The 26,714-nt window shown below is 40.2% G+C and overlaps 1 protein-coding gene across 1 annotated transcript; it reads right to left on the bottom strand.

The window, feature by feature from the left end:
* Window positions 1-22,610: 22,610 nt before the first annotated feature.
* Window positions 22,611-26,389, bottom strand: LOC149496255 (uncharacterized). Its single transcript, XM_089721310.1, has 7 exons — window positions 25,338-26,389; window positions 25,227-25,290; window positions 24,805-25,103; window positions 23,987-24,723; window positions 23,709-23,896; window positions 22,995-23,270; window positions 22,611-22,658 (listed from the first exon to the last, which is right to left on the bottom strand). Exons 1-7 carry the CDS (start codon window positions 26,387-26,389, stop codon window positions 22,611-22,613), a joined length of 2,664 nt encoding a protein of 887 aa, XP_089577436.1.
* Window positions 26,390-26,714: the final 325 nt, after the last annotated feature.

The raw sequence follows: 26,714 nt of genomic DNA, 5'->3' as shown, positions 1-26,714 counted from the left end.
CGGAGTATATAGTGAGGTTACTATTGATGATTTCTGGTTATATCCTTTTAGACCATTATGCATGGAGTATATGCTTAAAGAATAATGGATAGGGAATTCGATGTAGTGGTTATTGGAGATGAAATATTATTGAGGTGTTAAGGATTTGTGTGCTTTCATGAGTTGATATGAGTTCTCAATGTTATCAGTATTATGAGATGTATTTTGACACTGATTTTTATCCATGATAGTGATAGCATGAATGACTTGTAAAAATGTTTGTTCATGTTGACTCCAGAAGAAGCATAGTTTATGTTGCTTATGAACAAATGATTTTGCTATGAAAATTCTTCTTCTCTGAACACTTTGCAAAATAACCTTTCAAGTGTGGTTTTCTAAAGTTTTGATAAATGAAGGATTGTTTTATACATGACAATGAAGTCACTTGTATAAATTCATGAGCTATGAAGTATATTGGTTTATGACTTATGTGACATCCTACTGAGTCGAGTCATTTCATAGAGTCGAGTTGAGTCGGGCCGAACCAAACCCGGTTGGGGTAGACTGGGATTATAAGTGGACTTACTTGAATGAGAGAAAAAGATCAAAGTATAAGGGTTAGGATTTACTTGCACTAAAAGATCAAGCTTGGGTATTAAGTTGTAACCTGTTGACAATTGAGGTACCATTTAGGAAGTTTCACATAAATCCCTTGATATTTTGATGGCCTACCCGTGATAATCATTTCACTTTCCCATTTTCATCTTTATCTTCATCTTCTTCATCTCCTTCCTTTCCCTTTATTTCTCCATCCATTTTCATGGTAGTTAAGCATTAAGGCAACCTCTATTTTCTCCAAGTAAGTAGAATTTCTTGAAGCCTTATGTTATTCAACCTCTAATTGAGTTATATTGTAGATAAGTTATAAGAATTTTGATGTGTATAGGAGAAGTGAGTTCAAAGATTGTAGAAAAGGGAAGCTAAAGAAGAGCTCAAGCTTTGTGGAGTGAAGGTTTGATATCTCTTGTCATTTACCATTTTCTTTGCATGAGAACTTGTGTGGTGTGTTGATAATGAGACAATATATTGCTTAATGTTGAGTGAGAGGACTGGAAATGGTGAGAAAACATGGGATGAACTGAACAAATGAACTAGATATTGAGTTATGCTGAAACAGGTTTTGCTGGAAAAAGAACCAGTGACTTCACCTTGATTTTGACCCTATTTAATGACGGAATTAGGAAGTGTCATAGAAGAGTTATTTGTTCCTCTATGTGTTAGCTTTACATGGGTTTTTGAATCACCCAAATCAGAGTTATATATTGAGAGATATGACCAAAAGAGTACAGACTGCGAAGGCTGGAAAACACGTCGCGCGCTCGCGAATTTCATTGCGCGCTCGCGAATTTGGCCTGTAAACTCACTGACTCTCATGTGTGCTTTGCGCGCTCGTGACTTTCATTTGCGCGCTCGCGACTTGTGTTTTTATGCTCTTTTGGACTTCATTTTCTATGCAATTGTATTCCTTTGCTCACCTTGTATGCCTCCAATCATTGTAAAACAAAAAGACAACATTAGAACATGTATCAAAACAACTTGCAAGCATGCAAATGATGTGAAACCAAGTAAACATTATGATTTATGAAGTTATGAAACCATTAATATGATGTTGTGTTATACTATTGACAGACCAACATTATGCTCCATTGAGGTTAGGTAGAAACCATGTAGATAAGGCTATGTCGCGACATAGGATAGCAGATCTGCACCCCATACGGTTTGGTACTCCGGCTAAAGGCCGTTGAGTGGATATGATTATATATGGGCCATAGCAGCCAAGCATACAGTTTCATCCAGTTTCATACAGTTTTTCTTATCACTTCGGTTTCACTATAACCTTATGGAGCCATACAGATATCTTGACATAATATTGCATGAATCATACAGTATAATAAATAGCAAGAAAGACCGTCAAGGTAGAAAGAAAGTATCATGATATGTGTGCTTATATGTGCCATATGTGTTTACATGGTTCTTTCTATACATGTATGTGCTTAATTGTTTTTTTTCTATGTTGAGATATCCACTGAGCTTTATTTGCTCAGCGAGTTACCTGTTTAACTCGCAGGTTTTGAGACTGGACCGTAGAGAGTCAGCTTACAACTGCTGCAGTTCATCTGTAGAAGACTCAGTCTTCAGGGTAGCTACTCATTTGGATGTGTATCTTTTGTCTACCCTTTTTATGGCATGTACAGGGCACACAGTTGGGCCCATTTCATTTTGACACTAGTATCATGTCTTGTAAATATTAAGTACATTATTAATGGAAACAACATCAGCATAATATTATATTCAATATACATTATGATATCAGCATGACAGGACATAAAGTCAACCAGTTTGTAGCGTCTCGGTTCGGTTCATTCAGGTTAACGGGTGGACCGGGAAGGGATGTTACAAATTTTGGTATCAGAGCCCTAGGTTTAGTTTCCCCGGGCTTGCATGCATAAGTCAGTCTAGTGTACATGCCATGACTACCCTGATGAACTAAGCAGTTGTTATTCTTTTAGGAGGATGTCATAGGAAGGTGAGAGCGAGTCACACGCCTCTAGAGCAGTGGAGGGTGAGGCTCCAGTAGCACCAGGTCAAGAGGTGCTGTTAAAGCAACTTGCAGATACTTTTCGACAGATTGCAGGGGTGATACCTCAAGCACCAATAGTAGTAGAAAGAGAAAGAAAGCCCCCACTAGAGAAGCTTCGAAAATATGGTGCGAAAGAATTTAGTGCTAACAAGGATGATAGTCCAGAAATAGCTGAGTATTGGTTAGATGGGACATCGAGAGTCCTGGAACAATTACAGTGTACACCGGAGGACAAGTTGATTTGTGCCACATCATTGCTAATAGATGAAGCATATACATGGTGGACTACTGTTCAGCAGCGAGTATCAATAGAGCAGCGTACTTGGCAATTCTTTTTGGATGAATTCAAGAAAAAGTTCATCACAGAGGCTTACCTTGATGCTAGAAGAAAAGAATTCTTATACCTTAGACTGAACAGAATGTCAGTGGCAGAATATGAAAGAGAATTCACCAGACTTAGCAGGTATGGTAAGCGGATAGTGGCTACAGAGGCCGAGAGGTGTAAAAAGTTTCAGGAAGGCCTGAATGATGAGATTCAGATGGGAGTGGTAGCTTCCAGATTCAGAGAGTTCTCAGCGTTGGAAGAGGCAGCTCAGGAGATAGAGCGAATTCAGGCCAGTCAGCGTACCAGACGCCAGCGGTCTCAGCAGAGGAGAGACCAAACTCAGAGTGCACCCAGTACATATCAGTCGGAGAGCAAGAGATTCAGAGGTGCTAGTATTTCAGCTGGGTCTAGGCCTTCCTTCAGCCAAGGCTCAGCTAGGGTTGCTAATGCGCCAGCGGTATCAGTTGTGGCTAGTTCTGCCGGTGGTAGTCGAGGTTCAGGCAGAGGAACTGGTAGAGGCACCAGTAGAGGTGCAGAGTCAGCTGGTTATACTTTGCCACCTTGTGAGCATTGTGGCAGACGACATGGTGGAGATTGTTGGCTGGTGACTAGCAAATGCTGGCTATGCGAAGCATCAGACCATCAGAAGAAAGATTGTCCTAAGAGGGCAAAAGTTCCTACACAGTTCATAGCAGGCAGAGGTAGAGGTGAGACCTCCGGAGGGCAGAGACAGCAATCAGAGACTGTGGACAGACCCGATACTAGAGTTCCAGCCAGGGTTTATGCTATGCGAGCCAGGGAAGATGAGGAAGCTCCAGATGTAATAGTTGGTGAGTTTTCTTTATGTGATCATACAGTTTATGCTTTAATTGATCCTGGATCATCTCATTCATACATTAGCGTACCTAAACCTTGGGTTAAAGGGTTAGTAGTTACACATGTGAGTCAGGGTATGTTGGTTACAAATCCATTAGGAGATGTAGTAAAAACCCATACAATGGTCAAAAGTTGTCCAATTGTTATACATGGAAAGGAGTTTCTAGGAGACCTGATGGAGTTACCATTTAGAGAATTTGATGTTATTCTGGGCATGGATTGGCTATCCAAACATCAGGCTATAGTTGATTGTGCACAGAAAAGGGTGACATTATATACAACAGCAGGGGAAGAGATAATAGTAGTCGGGAAGCGGCGAGATTTTCTGGGTAATGTGATATCAGCCATGGCAGCAAAGAGATTAATTCAGAAGGGTTGTGAAGCATACTTGGTATGTGCATTACAAGCAGAGAAAGAAAAGTCAAAAGTGCAAGACATACCAACAGTGTGTGATTATCCAGACGTATTTCCAGAAGAGTTACCAGGGTTACCACCAAGGAGGGAAGTGGAGTTTACCATAGATGTCTATCCTGGAGCAGCACCAGTATCAATTGCACCTTATAGAATGGCACCAGCAGAGTTAAAAGAGTTAAAGATTCAACTGCAGGAGTTATTGGATAAAGGTTTTATCAGACCCAGTGTATCACCGTGGGGAGCACCGGTATTATTTGTAAAGAAGAAAGATGGATCATTCAGACTGTGCATTGACTACAGACAACTGAACAAACTGACAATCAAGAATAAGTATCCATTGCCTCGAATTGATGATTTGTTTGATCAGCTAAAGGGTGCAGGCATGTTTTCTAAGATCGACCTCAGGTCGGGATACCATCAGTTGCGGATAAAGGAAGAAGATATCGCTAAGACTGCATTGAGGACCCGATATGGTCACTATGAATTTTTAGTAATGCCATTCGGTCTCACAAATGCACCAGCGGTTTTCATGGATCTCATGAACCGTGTGTTTCATTCATATCTGGATCAGTTCGTAGTGGTGTTTATAGATGACATTTTGGTCTACTCCAGAGACAGGGTTGAACATGATAAACATTTGCGGATTGTACTTCAGACACTGAGGGATAAACAGCTGTATGCCAAGCTCAGTAAGTGTGAGTTTTGACTGGAAGAAGTTTCTTTCTTAGGACATGTGGTGTCATCGGAGGGTATCAGAGTGGACCCTAAGAAGATTGAAGCTATTGTTGATTGGAGACCACCCAGAAATGTCACAGAAGTTCGAAGTTTTCTGGGTTTAGCCGGTTATTACAGAAGGTTCGTAAAGGGATTCCCTATCATTGCATCACCTTTAACAAGATTATTGAAGAAAGCAATCGTATTCCAATGGGATGATAGGTGTCAGCAGAGTTTTGACACTTTGAAGAACAAGTTGACTGAAGCACCCGTGTTGACCCAGCCAGTGTCAGGTAAAGACTTTGAGATTTACAGTGATGCCTCTCATATTGGGTTAGGATGTGTACTCATGCAAGACAGTAAAGTGGTAGCTTATGTCTCCAGACAATTGAAGCCACATGAATTGAATTATCCAACCCATGATTTAGAACTGGCAGCCATTGTTCTAGCATTCAAAGTATGGCGGCATTATCTGTACGGTGAAAAGTGTCACATTTACACAGATCATCAGAGTTTAAAGTATTTACCGACACAAAAGGACTTGAATTCAAGACAACGGAAGTGGATGCAGATTCTGGCTAATTATGATTATGTCATTAATTACCATCCAGGCAAAGCTAATGTGGTAGCTGATGCCCTTAGCCGGAAATCATTGTTTACTTTGAGAGCAATGAGAATTAGCATGGAGTTGCAACAGCAGGGAGTTATTCTAGCACAGATGCAAGTACAGCCATCTTGGGTTCAGGAAGTTGCAGAAGCACAGAAGAAAGATGCACAAACAGCACTATGGGTGAAACAAGTACAGGAAGATCATGGTGGGAAATTCAGATTGGATAACAGTGGAGTCTTATTCTATGAAGACAGAGTTGTTGTACCACAGACAGGGGAGCTTAGACAAAAGATTCTGCATGAAGCTCATAACAGTCCATATACAATGCATCCAGGTAGTACCAAGATGTATCAAGATTTGAAGAAAGGCTATTGGTGGCCGGGCATGAAGAAAGACATCGGAAATGTTGTAACAAGATGTTTAACATGTCAACAAGTAAAAGCAGAACATCAACTGCCATCTAGGTTGCTTCATCCAATAACAGTGCCAACATGGAAATGGGATCAGATCACGATGGATTTTGTTATTGGATTACCTCAGACACAGTGGAAGCATGATGCAGTGTGGGTAATTGTAGATAGATTAACTAAGTCCGCACACTTTCTACCAGTTAGGATGGACTATTCTCTGGACAAGTTAGCAGACATTTATGTTAGAGAAATAGTTCGACTACATGGAGTTCCATCATCCATTATATCTGATCGTGATCCAAGGTTTACATCGAAGTTTTGGGGTAAACTGCAGGAAGCATTAGGGACGAAATTGCATTTCAGCACTGCATTTCATCCTCAAACCGATGGCCAATCAGAGAGAGTCATTCAGATCCTGGAAGACATGATGAGATCATGTGTTATAGAATTTGAAGGCAGTTGGGACAAATATGTACCTCTCATGGAATTTGCCTACAACAACAGCTACCAATCGAGCATTAAGATGGCACCATATGAAGCATTGTATGGTAGACAATGCAGGACACCTGTGTGTTGGACAGAACTTAGTGAGAAGAAGATTTTGGGTCCAGATTTGGTTAGAGAAACAGAAGAGAAAGTGGAAATCATCAAAAAACGGCTGAAAGAAGCAAGTGATCGACAGAAGTCCTATGCTGATTTAAAGAGAAAGGATATTGAGTACTCGGTCGGTGATAAAGTATTTCTGAAAGTTTCACCATGGAAAAAGATCCTAAGGTTTGGACGAAAGGGTAAGCTTAGCCCTAGGTTCATTGGTCCATACGAGATTATTGAACGTGTAGGACCATTAGCCTATCGCCTAGCATTACCTTCAACCTTAGATCGGATTCATAATATCTTTCACGTATCAATGTTAAGGAAATATAGATCAGACCCATCACACGTGTTATCAACAGAAGAGATTGAAATTCAGCCGGATCTCACTTATGAAGAAGAACCAGTGCAGATCTTAGCTAGAGAAATTAAAGAATTGCGGAACAAGAAAATAGCATTGGTAAAAGTTCTTTGGAGGAATCATAAGACAGAAGAAGCAACTTGGGAATCTGAAGACACCATGCGACAACAGTATCCGCATTTGTTCACAACAGGTAAACTTCGGGACGAAGTTTTTATTTAGGAGGGGAGAATTGTGACATCCTACTGAGTCGAGTCATTTCATAGAGTCGAGTTGAGTCGGGCCGAACCAAACCCGGTTGGGGTAGACTGGGATTATAAGTGGACTTACTTGAATGAGAGAAAAAGATCAAAGTATAAGGGTTAGGATTTACTTGCACTAAAAGATCAAGCTTGGGTATTAAGTTGTAACCTGTTGACAATTGAGGTACCATTTAGGAAGTTTCACATAAATCCCTTGATATTTTGATGGCCTACCCGTGATAATCATTTCACTTTCCCATTTTCATCTTTATCTTCATCTTCTTCATCTCCTTCCTTTCCCTTTATTTCTCCATCCATTTACATGGTAGTTAAGCATTAAGGCAACCTCTATTTTCTCCAAGTAAGTAGAATTTCTTGAAGCTTTATGTTATTCAACCTCTAATTGAGTTATATTGTAGATAAGTTATAAGAATTTTGATGTGTATAGGAGAAGTGAGTTCAAAGATTGTAGAAAAGGGAAGCTAAAGAAGAGCTCAAGCTTTGTGGAGTGAAGGTTTGATATCTCCTGTCATTTACCATTTTCTTTGCATGAGAACTTGTGTGGTGTGTTGATAATGAGACAATATATTGCTTAATGTTGAGTGAGAGGACTGGAAATGGTGAGAAAACATGGGATGAACTGAACAAATGAAGTAGATATTGAGTTATGCTGAAACAGGTTTTGCTGGAAAAAGAACCAGTGACTTCACCTTGATTTTGACCCTATTTAATGACGGAATTAGGAAGTGTCATAGAAGAGTTATTTGTTCCTCTATGTGTTAGCTTTACACGGGTTTTTGAATCACTCAAATCGGAGTTATATATTGAGAGATATGACCAAAAGAGTACAGACTGCGAAGGCTGGAAAACACGTCGCGCGCTCGCGAATTTCATTGCGCGCTCGCGAATTTGGCCTGTAAACTCACTGACTCTCATGTGTGCTTTGCGCGCTCGCGACTTGTGTTTTTATGCTCTTTTGGACTTCATTTTCTATGCAATTGTATTCCTTCGCTCACCTTGTATGCCTCCAATCATTGTAAAACAAAAAGACAACATTAGAACATGTATCAAAACAACCTGCAAGCATGCAAATGATGTGAAACCAAGTAAACATTATGATTTATGAAGTTATGAAACCATTAATATGATGTTGTGTTATACTATTGACAGACCAACATTATGCTCCATTGAGATTAGGTAGAAACCATATAGATAAGGCTATGTCGCGACATAGGATAGCAGATCTGCACCCCATACAGTTTGGTACTCCGGCTAAAGGCTGTTGAGTGGATATGATTATATATGGGCCATAGCAGCCAAGCATACAGTTTCATCCAGTTTCATACAGTTTTTCTTATCACTTCGGTTTCACTATAACCTTATGGAGCCATACAGATATCTTGACATAATATTGCATGAATCATACAGTATAATAAATAGCAAGAAAGACTGTCAAGGTAGAAAGAAAGTATCATGATATGTGTGCTTATATGTGCCATATGTGTTTACATGGTTCTTTCTATACATGTATGTGCTTAATTGTTTTTTTTTTTCTATGTTGAGATATCCACTGAGCTTTATTTGCTCAGCGAGTTACCTGTTTAACTCGCAGGTTTTGAGACTGGACCGTAGAGAGTCAGCTTACAACTGCTGCAGTTCATCTGTAGAAGACTCAGTCTTCAGGGTAGCTACTCATTTGGATGTTTATCTTTTGTCTACCCTTTTTATGGCATGTACAGGGCACACAGTTGGGCCCATTTCATTTTGACACTAGTATCATGTCTTGTAAATATTAAGTACATTATTAATGGAAACAACATCAGCATAATATTATATTCAATATACATTATGATATCAGCATGACAGGACATAAAGTCAACCAGTTTGTAGCGTCTCGGTTCGGTTCATTCGGGTTAACGGGTGGACCGGGAAGGGATGTTACAACTTAAACATTAAAATAACATATATGTATATACTTACAAATGTAAGATGTAGTGTAACCTTGTATGGTTGTGTAAGCACAAAGCTATATTAAGTTATGCATGATTAAGAGTATAAAGGTGAAATGATGTGAATGTGAAATGCATGCATAAAATGCATGAATGTGTGTACATGTGCCTATGGAAGGAGTATGTTGAGGATGAGATGCTAGTCTTATATAATAAGAAAATGAACTGATTCGAATATAAGGACATTAGAATCTAGTTAAGAAGAGTATTGATGTTTACATGATTGTGGTTAATGGAATCTAATATGACTATTGAGATAAGCATTTTGCTGGATAGAATACATATATACATATATTCATTGGTGTATTTACATAAATGATCTTAATGATGAATGATTTGATGTGATTTGCTCTAAGAATGGGTGATGAGTATTTTTCATAAGAACTAATGTCATTATTTCAAGTCATTTATGAGAAGTGATTTCTATTTATGAGAAATACTTACTATTTGGTGGAGTCAAGTATATTGTGGTGTTCATCAGCTATTTTGCAAATGTATGACTATCAGGAATAATATAAAGTACTATGGTTATAAGAAAAGTATGGTGATTCTTAGGAAGAAGTAAATTACTTAAATCTTGATGAGCCTAGTAGTGGATCTGTATGAATTGTGGCACCTTGTGGGTTAATATGATATAAGTATGAATTATATTCAACAAGATTTCGTTTTTGAGGTTTAAAGTATTTGGTGAATTCTAGATGTTATGTAAGTTTAATGAGAAATTCTATGATTCCAAAAAAAAAAAAAAAAGTAAACGGTTCCTAAACACCAAACGAAGATAATGATGTTATATAAATATTGGACCATGATGATTAAGTGAAATGATGAATGACATTGGACATGGAGAGATAGTTGTCCAACTATTGAATTGATGTTATACCAAGAAATTAGGTAAGTAAGAATGGATCTAGTCATGTGAGTAAATTAAGATTAAGAAAAGCATCAATTAAAGAGGTGAAGGAATATGAATTAGGATGATTTAAATGAGATGATAATCATTCAGAGTTTTTGTGACAAATTAGGAATCATGGTTATTAAGATTCGATGGACATAAAGTAATGATGCATCAGAGTATATACAAGATCAGACTTACTATACTTTGAGAGTTCATGAATATGTACAAATTGTGGTTCGTGTTGATCTCACTATGTTTATATAAGAATAAATTCTAAGCCAAAATGATCAAGATTTTATACGTGATCATTCTTCAGACAGGAAAGATTGGTTAATCGTTAATAGAAGTATTTATAAGTCACGGATGATTTATGGATTTATGTGAGCTATCTTTGATTCAAAAAAAAGAGAAAGGTGGAATTGCTATCACTTAATGAATTCTATTTGGATGGAACAACCAAATCATTATGGATAAATGGTCAAGTTGAGATAATCTATATGGCATATTGCATGATTTGCATAACTTTGTGATTGTGTACAATTACTTTCATGTATTGACATTTGGAACTTTGGTTTCATTTTGTTTTCTTCTTGAGTGGAACTTGCAAGTATGCATGTATGACTATATGTATATATGCATGACAGTGGATGAGAAGAAGTACCATGACGAAATTAAGTACCATGACGACATAAAGTTATTCATACAGTTATGAACATAAACTATATGATCTCAGGATATGTTTCTATAATCTCATCATGCTTTATGAGAATTTACTTTATGCAAATCTTTGAATAGGCTATTGCAATGAAATGCCTTGATATGTATATGAGATGATGATATGATATGTATATGATATGATATGTCTATGATATACTGATATGTTTGGTATGGGCGGTATATAGGTCTTTGGATTGAGTGCTGATATGGACTGGATATATTAGCTAGTATGGATGTTCATTTGGGAGAATCATGTGGAGAACATAAGGCTAGTAAGTGCTACCCAATTAACGAAGAATCTGAGTTGGAAACTATTATGAGAGTTGTAAGTGTTTAATGTAAGTGAATTTCGAGGACGAAATTCTTTAAGGGGGGTAGAACTGTAACGTCCCATTTTTCTATTGAATCGAGTCGTTGCTTAGAGTCGAGTCGGGCTGATTCAAAACCCAGTTCGAGCCATTAGAGTCCAGAGTGGGGTAGAATGGGATGTAACTGAAATAAGGAAAAGAAGTGGACTTACTTGAAGGAAACAAAAAGATCAAAGTATAAGGATTAGGACTTGCTTGCACTAAAGTATAAAGTTGAGGTATTGAGTTGTACCATTTTGACACTTGAGGTACCATTTGGTAATTTTCACATAAAAATCAATGATATTCTAGAGACTACCCGTGAGTTCCATTTCATTTTCATTTCTTCATCCTTATCTTCATCTTCTTCCTCTACTTTCCTCTTCCACTTTCCTTTCTCCATCACTTTTAATGGTAGTGAAGATTTTAATGGGATTCAAGCAGTAATTCAACTTCTATTCTATCCAAGTAAGTAAACCTTCTTGAATTTCATACTTGAATCATTTGGTGATATTTTTTGAGTATTCATAAGAATTCTCATGTATAGGAGAGGTGAGCTCAAAGGTAGAAGAAAAAGGAAGCTAAAAAGAAGAGCTCAAGCTTGTTAAGTGAAGGTGTGCTATCTCTTTTAGTTTAATTAATTTCCTTGCATGAGAATTTGTGTGGTGTGTTGATAATGAGAAAATATGTTGTTTCATGTTGAGTAAGATGACTGAAAATGGTGAAAAAGCATGAGATGAAATGAATAAATGAAGTAGATATTGAGTTCATGCTGAAACAAGTTTTGCTGGAAAAGTTACCAGTAACTTCACCTTGATTTTTACCCTATTTAATGATGGAATTAGGAAGTGTCATAGAAGAGTTATTTGTTCCTCTATGTGTTAGCTTTACATGGGTTTTTGAATCACCCAAATTGGAGTTGTAAGTTGAGAGATATGACCAAAAAGTACAGACTGCGCAGGCTGGAAAACACGACGCGCGCTCGCGAATTTCATTTGCGCGCTCGCGAATTATGCCTGGAAACTCTTTGACTCTCATTTTGCACTTCTCGCGCTCGCGACTTTGCATGGCGCGCTCGCGAATTGTGTTCTGATGCTCTTTTGGACTTCATTTTCAATGCAATTGTATTCCTTTGCTTAACTTGTATGTCTCCAATCATTTTAAAACAAAAAGACAACATTAGAACATGCATCAAAACAACATGCAAGCATGTAAATGATGTGAAATGAGGTAAACACTATGGTGTATGAAGTTATGAATTCTATGCAATTGTATTCCTTTTCTCAACTTGTATGTCTTCAATCATTTTAAAGCAAAAAGACAACATGAACACATGTATAAACACAAAATGCAAGCATGCAAATGGTGTGAAACTAACATGACACAAGTTGCCCGCTTGGCGAGGGTATCAGCATACAGGTAAGCAGTAAATTTTATGAAATGATGAAGCAGTTAATTGTATGACACAAGCATGTGAAAATAACATGACACAAGCATGCAAATTATGACACAGTTACTATGCTTTTGTTTTATCTATTGTCATTCCATTAATATGCTCCATTGAGGTTAGGTAGAAACCACGTAGATAAGGCTATGTCGCGACATAGAATAGCAGATCTGCGCCCCATACAGTTTGGTACTCCGGCTACAGGCCGTTGAGTGGATATGATTATATAGGCCATAGCAGCCAAGCATACAGTTTCATCCAGTTTCATACAGTTTTTCTTATCACTTCGGTTTCACTATAACCTTATGGAGCCATACAGATATCTTGACATAACATTGCATGAATCATACAGTATACTAAACAGCAAGAAAGATCATCAAGGTAAAATGAAAGTATCATGATATGTGTGCTTACATTCCATATGTGAGTAAATGTTTATTTCTACATATGTATGTGCTTATATGTTTCTTTATTCATTGTGATATTCACTGAGTTTAATCAAAGTTGCAGAGTTCATACAGCATAAAGAACATCAGGTAAGATCATGAAAGTATAATGCTATATATGCTTACAAGTTTATTTATTGAATCTTTAAGGAGCCATACAGTCATGAGATGTTATTAATCATAACTTATATGATGTGACTAAAAGTGCATAAGTCATACAGCATAATGAATAACAAGTAAGACAATGAACATATACTGTTATGTATTCTTACATGTTTATTGATTTCATTCATACAACACAATGAACAGCAGGTAAGATCATGATAGTATCATAATGTGTGATTAAAGGTTCATGTAAAGGAGTTATGAGATAATTAGAACTAAATTATTTATGGTGTGAATTAGAAGTTTATTCTTTGCTATAAAGATGCATTGACGTTGAAATTTACTGAATCTATGATTATCAATGTTTTTATGCAATTTGTATTTTAAGTTAGTTACCATCACACTTTGTTAAGTATGTGAATTATGAGCACCACTGAGTTTTATACTCAGCGCGTCGATTTTTATCATGCGTAGGTTGAAGATCGTGGTTGCTACTTGAAGACTTGAAGAGTACTATCAAGACAGAAGTGACGAATTTGGGAGTAGTAGATCGAGAGTAATATCATTAAGAATTATGGCATGTATTAAGATTTATGGCATGTATAATTATTACATTTGTTAGAGCTTATGTGATTGGAAATATAATTGAAGCATGTAATTATTGTGGTGTAAGTATTTGGAGGAAATGATTGAATATGAAATATTTTACTATAGTTGGTATGATTAGGTCATGAAGACTTGATATAGATCATGAATGCAATTAATTGCTGGATATTAAATGCTATTGAGGATTTATACAGTTATGACTATATATAAAGTGTTGTTGTGTTATGATGATTAGTTGGAGATATTGAAAGTTTAAAGTTTAATTGGGAGTGTTTTATATTCATATTTAGCATACAGGATGATATCAGCATGACAGGATATAAGTTCAACCAGATTGTAGCGTCTCGGCTCGGTTCATTCGGGTTAACGGGTGGACCGGGAAGGGATGTTACATTGCCTTTTGTTAAAAAAAAAATGTTGGGACGTCCCATGCCCCCATGCATTAATCATAAATTTTAAAATTTTGCATCAGGGCAAAAGATTATACTTTTGCCCCCAGTCTGGAATTCCGACCTAGGACAAACAATATCAGCTTTTTTAGGTATACCTTCAATGTTTTTTGTCAAAATTTGGTTTAAAAGTTTTGCAAAAATTTAGCAAAAATTTAGGCTAGAAAAATTTTGAGCCTGAGTTCTCAAGTATACCTTTCCTGATGCAGTGTTTGAAAGAAAACTTACCTGAGGGTAATCTGGGCAATTTAATGCTCCTGCCCCCTGTGTGATGAGTAGACAAAATTGCTGAAGTATACGATCCGCATACTGACGTCAAATTGCTTGAACGGTTCATTATGGGCTTTAAACGGGCCTTTTGGGCCCTTGTGGGCTTGAAGAGGTTAATGGGCCCCTCCTTTTGGGCTTGAAGAGATGGTAAATGGGCTTGGGCCCACCGCTTACTATAAGTAAGCTTCTTAAACATTTCATTTTCACTTTCCAAAACTCTAAGCTTTCTAAAAACACTCTGAACTCCAACCAAAATGTCTCAACTTCCCGAGATCCCAGCCTCCGCCTACACACCGGAGATGAACACACTGGGGGCGATCCCGAACATCCTGACTTTCGAGGGTGAGCGGATACCGGTTAGCCATAATGCCCTGACTCCCGGGACGCGACCGCTGTAGCTCCTCCCATTGCCGGGCACCGAGTTCCCAGTTCGCCACGAGACCAGCACGATGCACAGTTTCCAGACAGAGGTAAGTAATTTTGCATTTGAATTTCTCGCTTTCGATTGCGCATTGTGGATAATTTATTGAATTTGTAGGCTGTATGTGAGTCGGCAGTTGCGTCACGCAGGAAGGAGTTACATGACGCAACTGTTCTTGTGTGAACAGTTGCGTGACGCAAATGTTCGAAGCGCCATGAATCCTAGCGTTTCTGAACATTGTGATTTCGCCCCTTTATATGTATTACTACTTTATTTGTTGATTGAGAATTGATGCTATCTCCCATGCGACATACTTTTGCCCTGAAAATGCATAGAAATAATAAAAACACAAAGAGATTGAACATAGGTTAGTTTCTGCATACCTTCGACAGTTGCGTCACGCAACTGTTCTTATGGAAGAACAGTTCCGTGACGCGACTGTTCGTCAAGGATGCAATGCTTTGAACAGTTGCGTGGCGCAGCTGTCCATCAGAAGGCACAACTTTGGAAAGCTGCGTGACGCAGCTGTTCGTCAGGAGGCGCAACTTTAGAAAGTTGCATGACGCAACTGTTCGTCAGGAGGCGCAACTTTGGAAAGTTGCGTGACGCAGCTGTTCATCAGGGGGGCGCGACTTTGGCAAGCTGCGTGATGCAGCTGTGTAGACGCGTGCGCAACTATAGTTGCGTGACGCAGCTATGTTTGGCCCGAGGCTTGAATACTTTATTTTCTTGCCATGAAACAAAAATAAATAATTGTTAGCTTAATATTCATTGTGAATTGAAATTTTTCTTACACAGGTTGATTTGGGCAAGGCCCATACTGGCGGATCTTCCACTGACGCATCTGCATTCTGGGATTTGTTGGACCCTCCCATCCGGTCCAGGGTCATTGCTGCTGGTTTTGGCGACTACGCTGCTGGGCTCCCCGTACTCAGCCTCGATTTCCACCCGCCATGCGTTATGCGCTGATGGAGCGGTGGAACAACTGCACCCACACCTTCATTTTCGGCTTCGGGGAGATGACTCTCACGCCCATCAACTACACTGCCATCACCGGGCTTGGGTTTGATGGTCCAGCTGCTCCTTTGGACGCTCAATACCAGACTGCTGCTCTGGGAGCTCAGCTAATTCGCACTCTGCTTGGTGTGACCACTCAGACTAGGTACATCGCGTAGGGGTGTGTATCCTACGAGGTGGTGTACCGTTTTTGGGCCGAGCGGATCCGGACACGGTTGGCCGCATGGAGAGAGCTACCGGTAGATGCTCGGCCTACTGCTCCAGCATACAATTGAGAGGAGAGGGATCAGGCAGCCTGGTCTTTCCTTTTTTACATCATCTCCTCGCAGCTGCTATGCACCTCCTAGAATAAGGGAGACCCTGCGGTGCTAGCATGTCTGTGGGATTTGAGCCGGGTTGGTTCTTATAGCTGGGGTTCTCTCGCCTTGGCTCACCTCTACCACGGTCTTGATGTATGGACCAGGGGTAGTGGTGAGTCAAACTGGCAGTTCCTCCGGCCACTCGAGGTAAGACTCTTATTCTCTTCATTCTCTTCTTTCATATTTTCCATTACTCAGTTTTATTCTTGACTGATTAAGATCTTGCTGCAGGTGTGGGCCTACAAGTATCGTATTTATCCAGGTGGTCCTGGGGGTGATGCCTCAGCTGACTCCCGGTGGATTCCTCGGTATTTGGCGCACTGCCATCATACCTTCTCCAGTTCCGAGGATCCCCACTACTAGAGGTGCTTCCTGAACGATAGGGCTTTATCCGATGTAATACAAGGAAACTTCTGAACAATACGTTCCCTTTTCTTCTTCACTGTGCATTCACTGACTCTTCTATTTTGCAGCTTCTTCTGACTCCTTGGGAGGGGGATGCTTGATTCCTCCAGTCCCTGCTCGTTTGATTCCAACCTATGGCCCTGCCCATTTTCGGTCTCGGTCCCGAGGACACTTTGATTTTGGGGATAAACCTGTGATTCGGTGGACTTGTCCTTCGTGGAGGATCAGACTGGTCACTGCTGGAAGCATGAACCTCAATTACGTGTTGTACGCTAGTCTAGATCGTTCCGTGGCCTATTTCCCGGACAGGATCAGCCGTCAGTACGGTATGATACAACGCGTTCCTAGAATCCAAGACTTTGAAAGTGGTCCCATGACGCATAGTCTGTTGACCAATTTGGCTGACCGTTGGCGAAATCGAAACACTTGGTACCTGGGTTAAGGGGTGATGCAGGACACCGTGACACCCGAGTATGTCGACTGGTTTTACACCTAGTGATGATACCAGATTTTGAAAAGATTGGCGTCAGATGATAACCTCTGCTAGAATAAATGCTGTTGTTGCTATGTTTTCTTTTTCAGTTTCTTGTATTCCAGGGCCATGAGCTCCTAATTAATGTATCCCATGTTTTTCAATGGTTGACTCTGATAGTTCTGTCTTTATTAATCCCTGCTTTCTGCACACATGGACAATAAAAGACAACAAATCTTTTCCTTCGAAATTATTTGTTGTGTTAGTCATTTGGGCCTCCTGCCCTTGGGTCAATAAATGAAAGCCCATAAAAACGAATCATTTGATCTAAAGGCAGAAGCTTACACTTGGAAATCCAAAGATGGGGTGACTATTTTTATTGCCTGCATAGATCAAACAAAAACAATATATGTAACTCCTTTATGTATGCATGAACCTATTGAGTACTAAGGTTTTATCCATGGTTTTTTATCGATCTTTCCAAGGAAATCACTAAGAAAATGGTATTCGTTCTCCTGATCGATTTTTTTAAAAGAATTCATCACTTAGGCAGGACCAACAACTAGAACGTTTTCAAAATAGATGAGTCAATCTTGATCATATAAGCAGAGAGGAAGGTCTTGCATTCCTTAATCATATCCCTGAAACAAAAGGAAGAAAAATTTTGAAATTCAAACCCTTTATTAATCTTACTTCTTTCAACATTATACAAAAGTAAAGAAAACTTATTTTAATACAATGGTCATTCATTCTAACTATTCACTTACCGATTCTCCTTCTAGTCAAGTTGACGGCATTGAACAACCAATCACAAATCTGTCATGAACGCATGGCATAGATTTCGCATTTAAACTAAGCACCACGCGTTAATCCCGAAAGTTTTATTTTTATTATTATTATTTTTATTATGCTCTAACTTTCGCCTAGGCCGCCCTTTCGGGTTTTCAACCTAGCGAGCTCATTTCTTGCCTAGACCGCCCTTTCGGGTTTTCGACCTAGCCTCTTTTTTTTTTTTTTTAATCAAAATCATCATGTCAGACATATAACCTTTTCATTTGGTCCTGATTGATAATCCGATTGACAGGCTTCCCTTCCATGGTGATTAATTCAGCGGCACCTTTAGCTAGTAACTTCTGAATTCTGAATGGTCCATGCCAGTTGGGTCTGAATTTCCCACTAGGATGATTCTGGGCTTCATGGTCTAATAATCTAATCAATACTAAATCTCCATTCTTTAAAGCCCTTGGATGTACCCGTTTGTTGTAGAAACGAGCAATCCTTCTCTTTCTTATCTGATCCTGGAATCGAGCGTTCAATCTTCTTCGATCTAAAAGCGCCAGATCTTCATACCTTTTCTTGACCCATTCTTCTTCGGTCAGACCAGCTTCTACAAGAACCCTAAGGGACTTCTTTTCGAGCTCTACAGGTAACACCGCTTCCATCCCATATACAAGTTCAAAGGGAGAAGCTCCATTCACTGACTTAAATGTAGTGTGATGCCCCCAGAGCGCGAAAGGAAGTTTCTCAGCCCAGCTTCTATACTCTTTGCACATCTTGGGTAGGATTCTCTTAATCTCCTTATTCGCGGCTTCTACTGCACCATTAGCTTGAGGGCGATAAGGAGAAGAATGATGATGCTCAACCTTATACCTATATAGCAACTGACCAACATCTGCTTGAAAATGAGAACCATTGTCTGTAACTATGTGATGGGGAACTCCATAGCGACAGAAAATGTTCTGTTCAATGAATCTAGCCACATGTTTAGCGGTCAAAGTTTTGTAGGATTGAGCCTCGATCCACCTAGAAAAGTAGTCTACTGCAACCAAGATATACTGATGTCCATTCGATACTGCTGGTGTGATCTTGCCGATGATGTCTATACCCCATGCTGAGAAAGGCTAAGAAGGAGCTATCGGATGGAGTTCAACAGCAGGCAAATGACTTTTATTATCATGGTACTGGCACGCTTTACAATAGCGAACATAGTTGACGCAATCACCTTCCATCTGCATCCAAAAATAACCTTGCCTCATGATTTTTCTGGCCAAGCTCATGCCGCTCAAATGAGTACCGCAGACTCCCTCATGGATTTTCTTCATTATTTCTTCTCCCTCTTTCTTACTTATGCATCTTAGCAGCATCTCATCCCACGCCCTCCTATAGAGTTCACCATCAGCCAGGACATAGTTCAAAGCCATTTTTCTTAGGACTGAGCAGTCTTCCTTTTTCACATCATCAGAAAAGGTTCCGTCTCTCATGTACCTCAGAATATCCGTAAACCAAGGTTCTTCCTCTGATTCAACCTAGTTCACAAAATGTTCTTCATAACATGGAATATTTGCTGCGGTAATGATGAACGGCTTCTTCGGGACCTTACTCAAATCCTGCCAAGCTGATGCTAAGTTTGCCAAGGCATCCGGAATTCTGTTATGGATTCTTCCTATGTGAGTGAAGGTGATCTTATCAAAGAGTGCTGCCTTCTTCAACAAGTACTCAACATAAGGCTTCAACCTTTCTTCTTCCACTTTCCATTTCGCGTCAGCATGTTCGATGACCAACAGTGAATCTCCTATCACTTCGACTTCCTTGGCACCTGATGCAAGAAGAGCTTCCATTCCCATGATGCATGCTTCATATTCAGCCATATTGTTAGTGACTAGGAACAACAACCTTTTGCACATTGTTATAACCTCACCATTAGGTGCTTCAATCACGATACCAGCTCCGGCTCCATTTCTATTGGCCGATCCATCAAAGTACAATTTCCAAGTCCCTGTTTCAACACACAACAAGTGTTCATTAGGGAATTCCAATTCCCATGATTCGTCATCTGCAATCGGATTCTCTGCTAGGAATTCTGCCACAACTCGACCTTTGACCGTTTTCTTCGTGACAAACTCTGCATCCACACTAGACATTTGAATTAGCCATTTGGACAGTCGTCCTTCTAGAGTAGGCATTCTCTGCAGATACTTCATAGGATCAATTTTAGAGACGAAAGTGACTCTGAAGGAATCAAAGTAAGGCCTCAACTTCTTTATAGACCATACCACTGCCATACACGTTTTCTCTACCAAATTGTACTTCTCCTCGATAGGCAGTAGTTTCTTGTTGATGTAATAGATAGCCTTTTCTACTCCAGCAGCGTCCGGCTGTGCCAACATTGCTCCAACTCCTGCATCCTCTATAGACAAATACAGGATCAGAGGCTCTCCCGGTCTAGGCGAACTCAGCACTGGTGGATTCATTAAATACTTCTTTATGTGATCAAAGGCTTTCTGGCAGTCCTCGTTCCATTTGACTGGTTGATTCTTCTTAAGTAGCTTGAAAATCGAAGCACAAGTGATGGATAACCTAGTGTGAACCCCTACCCCAAATATCATAGGCATGTGAATGCATGTGACTAAGGGCAGAAATGCACGTGAATGTATGAGTCGCCACCTTGTTTAATTATTTTAGGGTAAACTAGGAAAAACCTTAAGTGACTCCAATTTTAATTAACCTAATTATTAGATTAATTAACCCAAATTTTAAGGCATGGTCTACGAACCCGAGGTGGATCCCGAGACTATGTCATGCTGTTGAACTAACCTATGGATGAATGCTTTGCAGGGTAAAATGAAATAATTGGACCAAATAAAATGTTTATGTGATTTCGACTTGCCGCTCGAGGTTAAATCCCTAACGTGCCTACGTACTTCCGTTTGAATGGAAGATCAAAGTCAACGTACTTCGATAGGCCTTCTTTGAAGGGCTTTGAAGGTGTATGCTTAATGCATGAGTGTGTGTATGCTTTGTGCATGTTTGTTTAGGCATTTTGCCAAAGGATCGATTGATTCGATTAGGCGTTCGTCGCCAAAAATATTGGTTTTAAGGCATTTGTGCCAAAAATGGTTGTCGGGCGATTTGTCGCCAAAGTTGATATTTGGGCTTATTATTGCCAAAATTGATGTTCGGGCTTATTATTGCCGAAATTGATTTTGTCGGGCGATTTGTCGCCAAAATGATTGATTTTAAGGCTTTTAGCCAAAAATGGTTCATTTTAAGGCATTTTGCCAAAAATGGTCGATTTTAAGGCTTTGAGCCGAAAATGGTTGATTTTAAGGCATTTTGCCGAAATTGATCGATTTTAAGGCATTTTGCCGAAATTATTCGATTTTAAGGCTTTGAGCCGAAAATGGTTGATTTTAAGGCTTTGAGCCGAAAATGTTTGATTTTAAGGCATTTTGCCGAAATTGTTCGACTTTAAGGCGATTTGTCGCTAAAAATGGTTAATCTCATTTAAAAGCAATTTGTTTGCTAAAAATCGATTAGACCGTAGGCAATTTGTCGCCAGAATAATTAATTAGATGTAGGCAATTTTATTGCCAAAAAAATACGTGATTTGAACGAGGCCATTAGTCACAATTATTGATTAATTGGACTTTTAGGCGAAGTGTTTGAAAATAAGGCAATCATACCATAGTTATTAATTAACTAGACACTTTAGCCAATATTGTCGAATTTAGGCTTTAATACCACGATTATTAATTAATCGGGCGTTTAAGCTCAATCATGTTTTAATTGAGGCAGTTTATTTGCCGAATTGATGACGTGAATGCATTTATGCAACAACTTTAATTCAGAATCGGAGTAGAAGAAGAATATGCATGAAATGCTAAAATTAAATAGGCAGAGTTTCGTTAATACCTGATTTAATTGGCGACCGCTTCTTAGCTCCAGATTTAGCTCCTCGTTTGGGGAATATTAATTAATTAATTAGAATTTGTTTAATTTTAGTGGCCAAGTATCACAACACATAAAAAAATAAAGACTGAATTAAAAATGCAAAAAGCGGTAAAAGAATCGCAAAAGCGTGAGGGAGAAAGATCGTCCGTCAACACAGACAAGAGTGGCCAAAAATGAAGAGGTAAGTGGCCATTTATAGGCCAAAAACGGGCCTAGGGCGGCAGGTGCCGCCGGCGCCGGCGGCAGGTGCCGCCGATGACCGGCGGCTGCTGCCGCCGCTGGCCGGCGGCAGGTGCCGCCATGTCCGGCGGCAGGAGCCGCCGTGCTTGGCGGCGGCCCCTTGGGCCTTTCACTTCAGAGGAGTTTTCAGGAGTTTCGGATCTCCGAAAAATATTCCGGGACCTGTTCCGCGATCCTCGCGACATTCCGGACGTTTTAAGTACCATATTGGCATACTTTCGGTGAACTTCCAAAATGGCCTTCGGTCCGGTCGGACTGTCCGTAGTCCAGAAAAATAGGTTTTTCGAGCCTCAAAATTTGAGTATTCACACCTAGAAATAAACCTGCTAATATATTGAATTTTACCCAAGAAGCTTCTCACTTGACGTTCTGTTCTTGGCGGTTCCATATCCTGAATGGTTTTTATTTTGTCCGGGTCAACCTCAATCCCGTTAGGTCCTACCACAAAACCTAACAACTTCCCTTTCGTTACTCCAAATACGCACTTTTTGGGATTGAGTCTTAAGTTGTACTACTTAACCCGTACGAAGAACTTTTCTAGCATCTCTGTGTGTTCTTCCTGCATTTTTGTCATGATCACAATATCATCCACATATACCTCCAATCCTTTATGGATCATATCATGAAATAATGTTGTAGCTATTCTCTGATATGTTGCCCCGGCATTCTTCAGTCTGAATGGCATCACCCTATAGCAAAAAGTTCCAAAGTCGGTAGTGAAGGCAGTCTTATGCTTATCAACTAAGGCCATCAAGATTTGGTTGTATCCGGAGAATCCGTCCATGATAGAATAACATCACATTCCAGTAGCACTGTCAATCAAAACATCTATGTGTGGAAGTGGGAAGTCATCTTTAGGTGAGGCTTTGTTTAGGTCTCTGTAATCAATGCAAACTCTTATTCTCCCATCTTTCTTCAGTACAGGGACTATGTTGGCTAGCCACTCGGGATAATGTACTACTTCTAAGAATCCTGCATCTAACTGTTTCTGGACCTCAACTTTGATCTTGTCTTGCCATTCTGGTCTGACACGCCTCCTCTTTTGCTTTACTGGCTTAATACTCGGGTCGGTAGGAATGAAGTGTTCTGCGATTGACCTGTCGATTCCTGGCATGTCGGCATAGCTCCAAGTAAATACCTCTGAATTCCTCTTGATGCACTCTTGGAGATCCTGTCTAAGTTCAGGCTTAAAGTCCGATCTGATTTCGATTATTTTGGGATCTTCGGTGGTGCTTAGGTTAAATGCAAAATGATGCAATGCATTTATGTCAAATATGCGCGTGGTATAATCAATGCCATGAACGTGACAATCAGGAAAACAAGAAAACAAATAGTCAAAATTCACTTCCATTGATTGAAATAATAAAGGGAAACCATCCAAATCATTCTCAAAACAATAATCAGAAAAACAAAAGACAGGATTAATAGCCTGTTCAATACATTCATCACAACTGTCTTTTATGGCTTGAATCACTTCATCAGCATCTGGAGCCTCCTTTGCTTCCGGGGTAGCTTTTCCTTTTGCCTCTTCATGGTCTGTCATCTTCGTCACCTTCCTCTCTGCTTCTTCAGCATCTTCAGCTGCTAGTATTGACTGGAGGATCCTTGCCTTTGCCTTTTGCTCCTGCACCATTCTGGAAGCTTCGTCCCCGATCCCCAAGAAATCTTCAAACTCAGGTATCTTCTGTGACCATTCTATGCCACTGCCTGTTTGAACCATACCTACCATGAACTGTGTGCCTTCTACCAACTGTTCAAAGGAAGGTTCAGGAGATTTGATCAGCTGCTCATCAAAATCTGTCATGAAAATTTCAAGGCCAGGATAGGTCTTTCCTCTGCTCTAAAATTCCCCTGAAGCTTCTGGGATAAAGAAAATCTGATTCAGACCTGGCTCTCTTACCGGAGACTGGACTTCATATTTCTCCTTCTTTCTACCCTCTGAATACCCCAGTCCATGTCGATCTTGTTGTCCATGTGATGATGGCAGAGGCTCAAACCTTCCTTGTAACTCTCGGCCTAGTCCCTTGCCATATTGCCATTGCATCTTTTTCATCATTTTACGAGAAAAAGAACTCATCCTATTTACTGCACGTTTACTCTCAGTGATTACTTCATCAATCATGGCTACCTGAAAACCAGACAAAGGCACTACCGCCTCCAAACCTTCTACAGCTGACACATTCAAATCTTCTTGTGCATTGATGGTGACCACATCAGTGCCCCAGGGGACTTTAACTTTGCTGTGCAATGTGGAAGGGATTGCACCTAGAGGATGGAGCCATGGTCTTCCCAACAGTAGATCATAATTGGCCAAAATATCCAGGACGACTACATCTACCCAACTCTCTATAGTCCTTGTCGAAATCTTTGCCCTGAAAGTGCCCCTAGCATTGCGCATGGTATTGTCATAGGCTTTCACTACCATGTTGGACGGCTCAAGTTCCGATTCCTCTATCTTGAATTTGGACAGCATCTTCAGTGGGCATACGCACAATGCCGACCCCTTGTCCACCATCACATTGCGAGTTTCTCGCCCATTAATAGCAACCTGAATGTACAGAGGCTTGAAGTGATTCCTTCCTTTCAGAGGGAGGTCGGAGTCAAAGAAGGTGATCTCACCAATCCTGCGCTATAACACATTGATCATGTCCACACTCTGGATCCTGGCAGGAACTCTAACAAATGTCATAGCCTCTAATAAAGACTCTCTGTGCTCCTTGGAGGCTATCAGTAAATCCCACAGTGAAATATCAGCCTTGGTCCTCTGCAGCTGGCTCAATACTGAATTTGCTGTTACGCCGCTAGGTGTTTTGTTTTGACTACTTTCGCCCACTTCAGTAGTCTTCTTTTGCACCTTTCCCATTTCATCTTCTTTCTTCTTTTCCTTGGGCTGTTCTTCACCCTTATTTGTTGCCTTCTTTCCCATCCCATCAGTAGCAACTCCTTTTCCTTTAGACTGAGCATTACTATCTGGATTATACACACGACCACTTCGGGTTAAGCTCTGGATGCCAACTTCATTTACATCCTCATCACTGCTGTAGTACCATTGATCTTCATGATCAACCAAACTTTTCTAAATAGCCAGTTGAATCTGCTCATCTTCACTTTCTGGTACTTCACCCACCTTAACTGTGATGCTCTTTTCAATTTCTATCTTCACAGGCCTCTTCTCTTCTTCCTCCTCACTGCTGCAATCATCCCAGATGTTCAGCATTCACACATCTTTTCCTCCCACTCGGCTTCTGCCAACACTAGCTCTTCCGGTAAACCACTCCCAATTGCATTAACTGATCCACCCGCTTGAGACTTATGGGGTGGATAGTTGTACTGGTATTGTGGCAATGGATTATTCTTTGTGCTCGGCTTATTCCTTTCAAAAGGTTTGGTAATCTTTCCACTGTCTATCAGATCCTGTATGTCATGCCTTAACTTGAAGTAGTCATCAGTAGCATGACCCTTGCACTGGTGATACTCGCATTCCCGGTCCATAAACCTAACCCGGACAGGCTTAGCTGGATTAACAGGTAGTTTGGACAACACGCCGTTCTTAATGCAGGATCTCACGACCGTGCTCAAAGGTCTACCTAGATCGGTGAACTCCCTTCTTACTTTCTCGTTGACAGCCCCCACCGTGTTGCTACTCCCTGACTGGTTTTGGGTACTACTTCCGGCATTTCTATCAGTGTAGGAGGATCGATAGTTACCAAAACCTTGACTCTTCTTCTTCTCATCCTTGTATAGCTCTTCGATATTCAACCCAGCCCTTTGAACTAGAGCAAAATCAGTGAGAGGTTGGGCCAACATTCTCTCCTTGAAGAAAGGTAGGAGACTTCTACTGAAAATCCTGATTAGCTCTTGGTCCTTTGGCCTTATCTGGACCATGAACAGTTTTGTTCTCCACCTCCTATAATAATCCGAGAAACTTTCATCCTTTTCCTGCCTCAGGCTCTCCAAGTCATGTAGGCCGAATTCATCACTATCGTCCGTTTTAAAGTGCTTCAGAAAAGCGGTCTGTAACTTAACCCAATTTTTTTGTGTCTCCATGTCCAAACCATCATACCATCTCCGGTAACTCTTGTGTAGTGTTTGAGGAAATGCCCTTAAGACATCTTCCTCGTTGTACCGATTCATTTGAGAGACCCGGAGGAATTCAGACAGGTGGGATCGTGGGTCATTGTCTCCTTCGAATGTGGTATGCTTGAAAGTTTTGAATGAAGTGGAACTGGTTGGATGCAAGACATATTCAGTTGCATGGAAATTAGTGATTGGGTCCTTTTCTTTTGCCATAGACATTTTCTCCACTCTGTCCCTCAGTTCTGCAAACTAGTTAGCTAGATCATTCTCAACTGAGACAGCATTACCAGCGGAGGCCTGATTATCTGAAGTGGGCTCTGGAATTTCCCTTTCCTCAACCATAGGCTGGTTGCTTGAGGTAGGAGGAACCTGGATTTGTGCCCTCTCTTGGGCAAAAGCAGCAGCTATTATTTCAGTGATGGTCCTTATCTGGGCTGGAGAGAACCCGATCTCATTCGCAGTGTTGTCAGCCATTTCTACCAAATCCGAATCAGAAGCCGAATCCGATGAACTTGAACGAATCACAGGACTGACTGGA

This window comes from Jatropha curcas, chromosome 5 (genome assembly GCF_041381405.1).
Source record: "Jatropha curcas cultivar XTBG-Jc1 chromosome 5, XTBG_Jcur_1.0, whole genome shotgun sequence".
Lineage (NCBI taxonomy): Eukaryota > Viridiplantae > Streptophyta > Magnoliopsida > Malpighiales > Euphorbiaceae > Jatropha > Jatropha curcas.
This window is presented reverse-complemented; position numbering and strand designations above follow the sequence as displayed.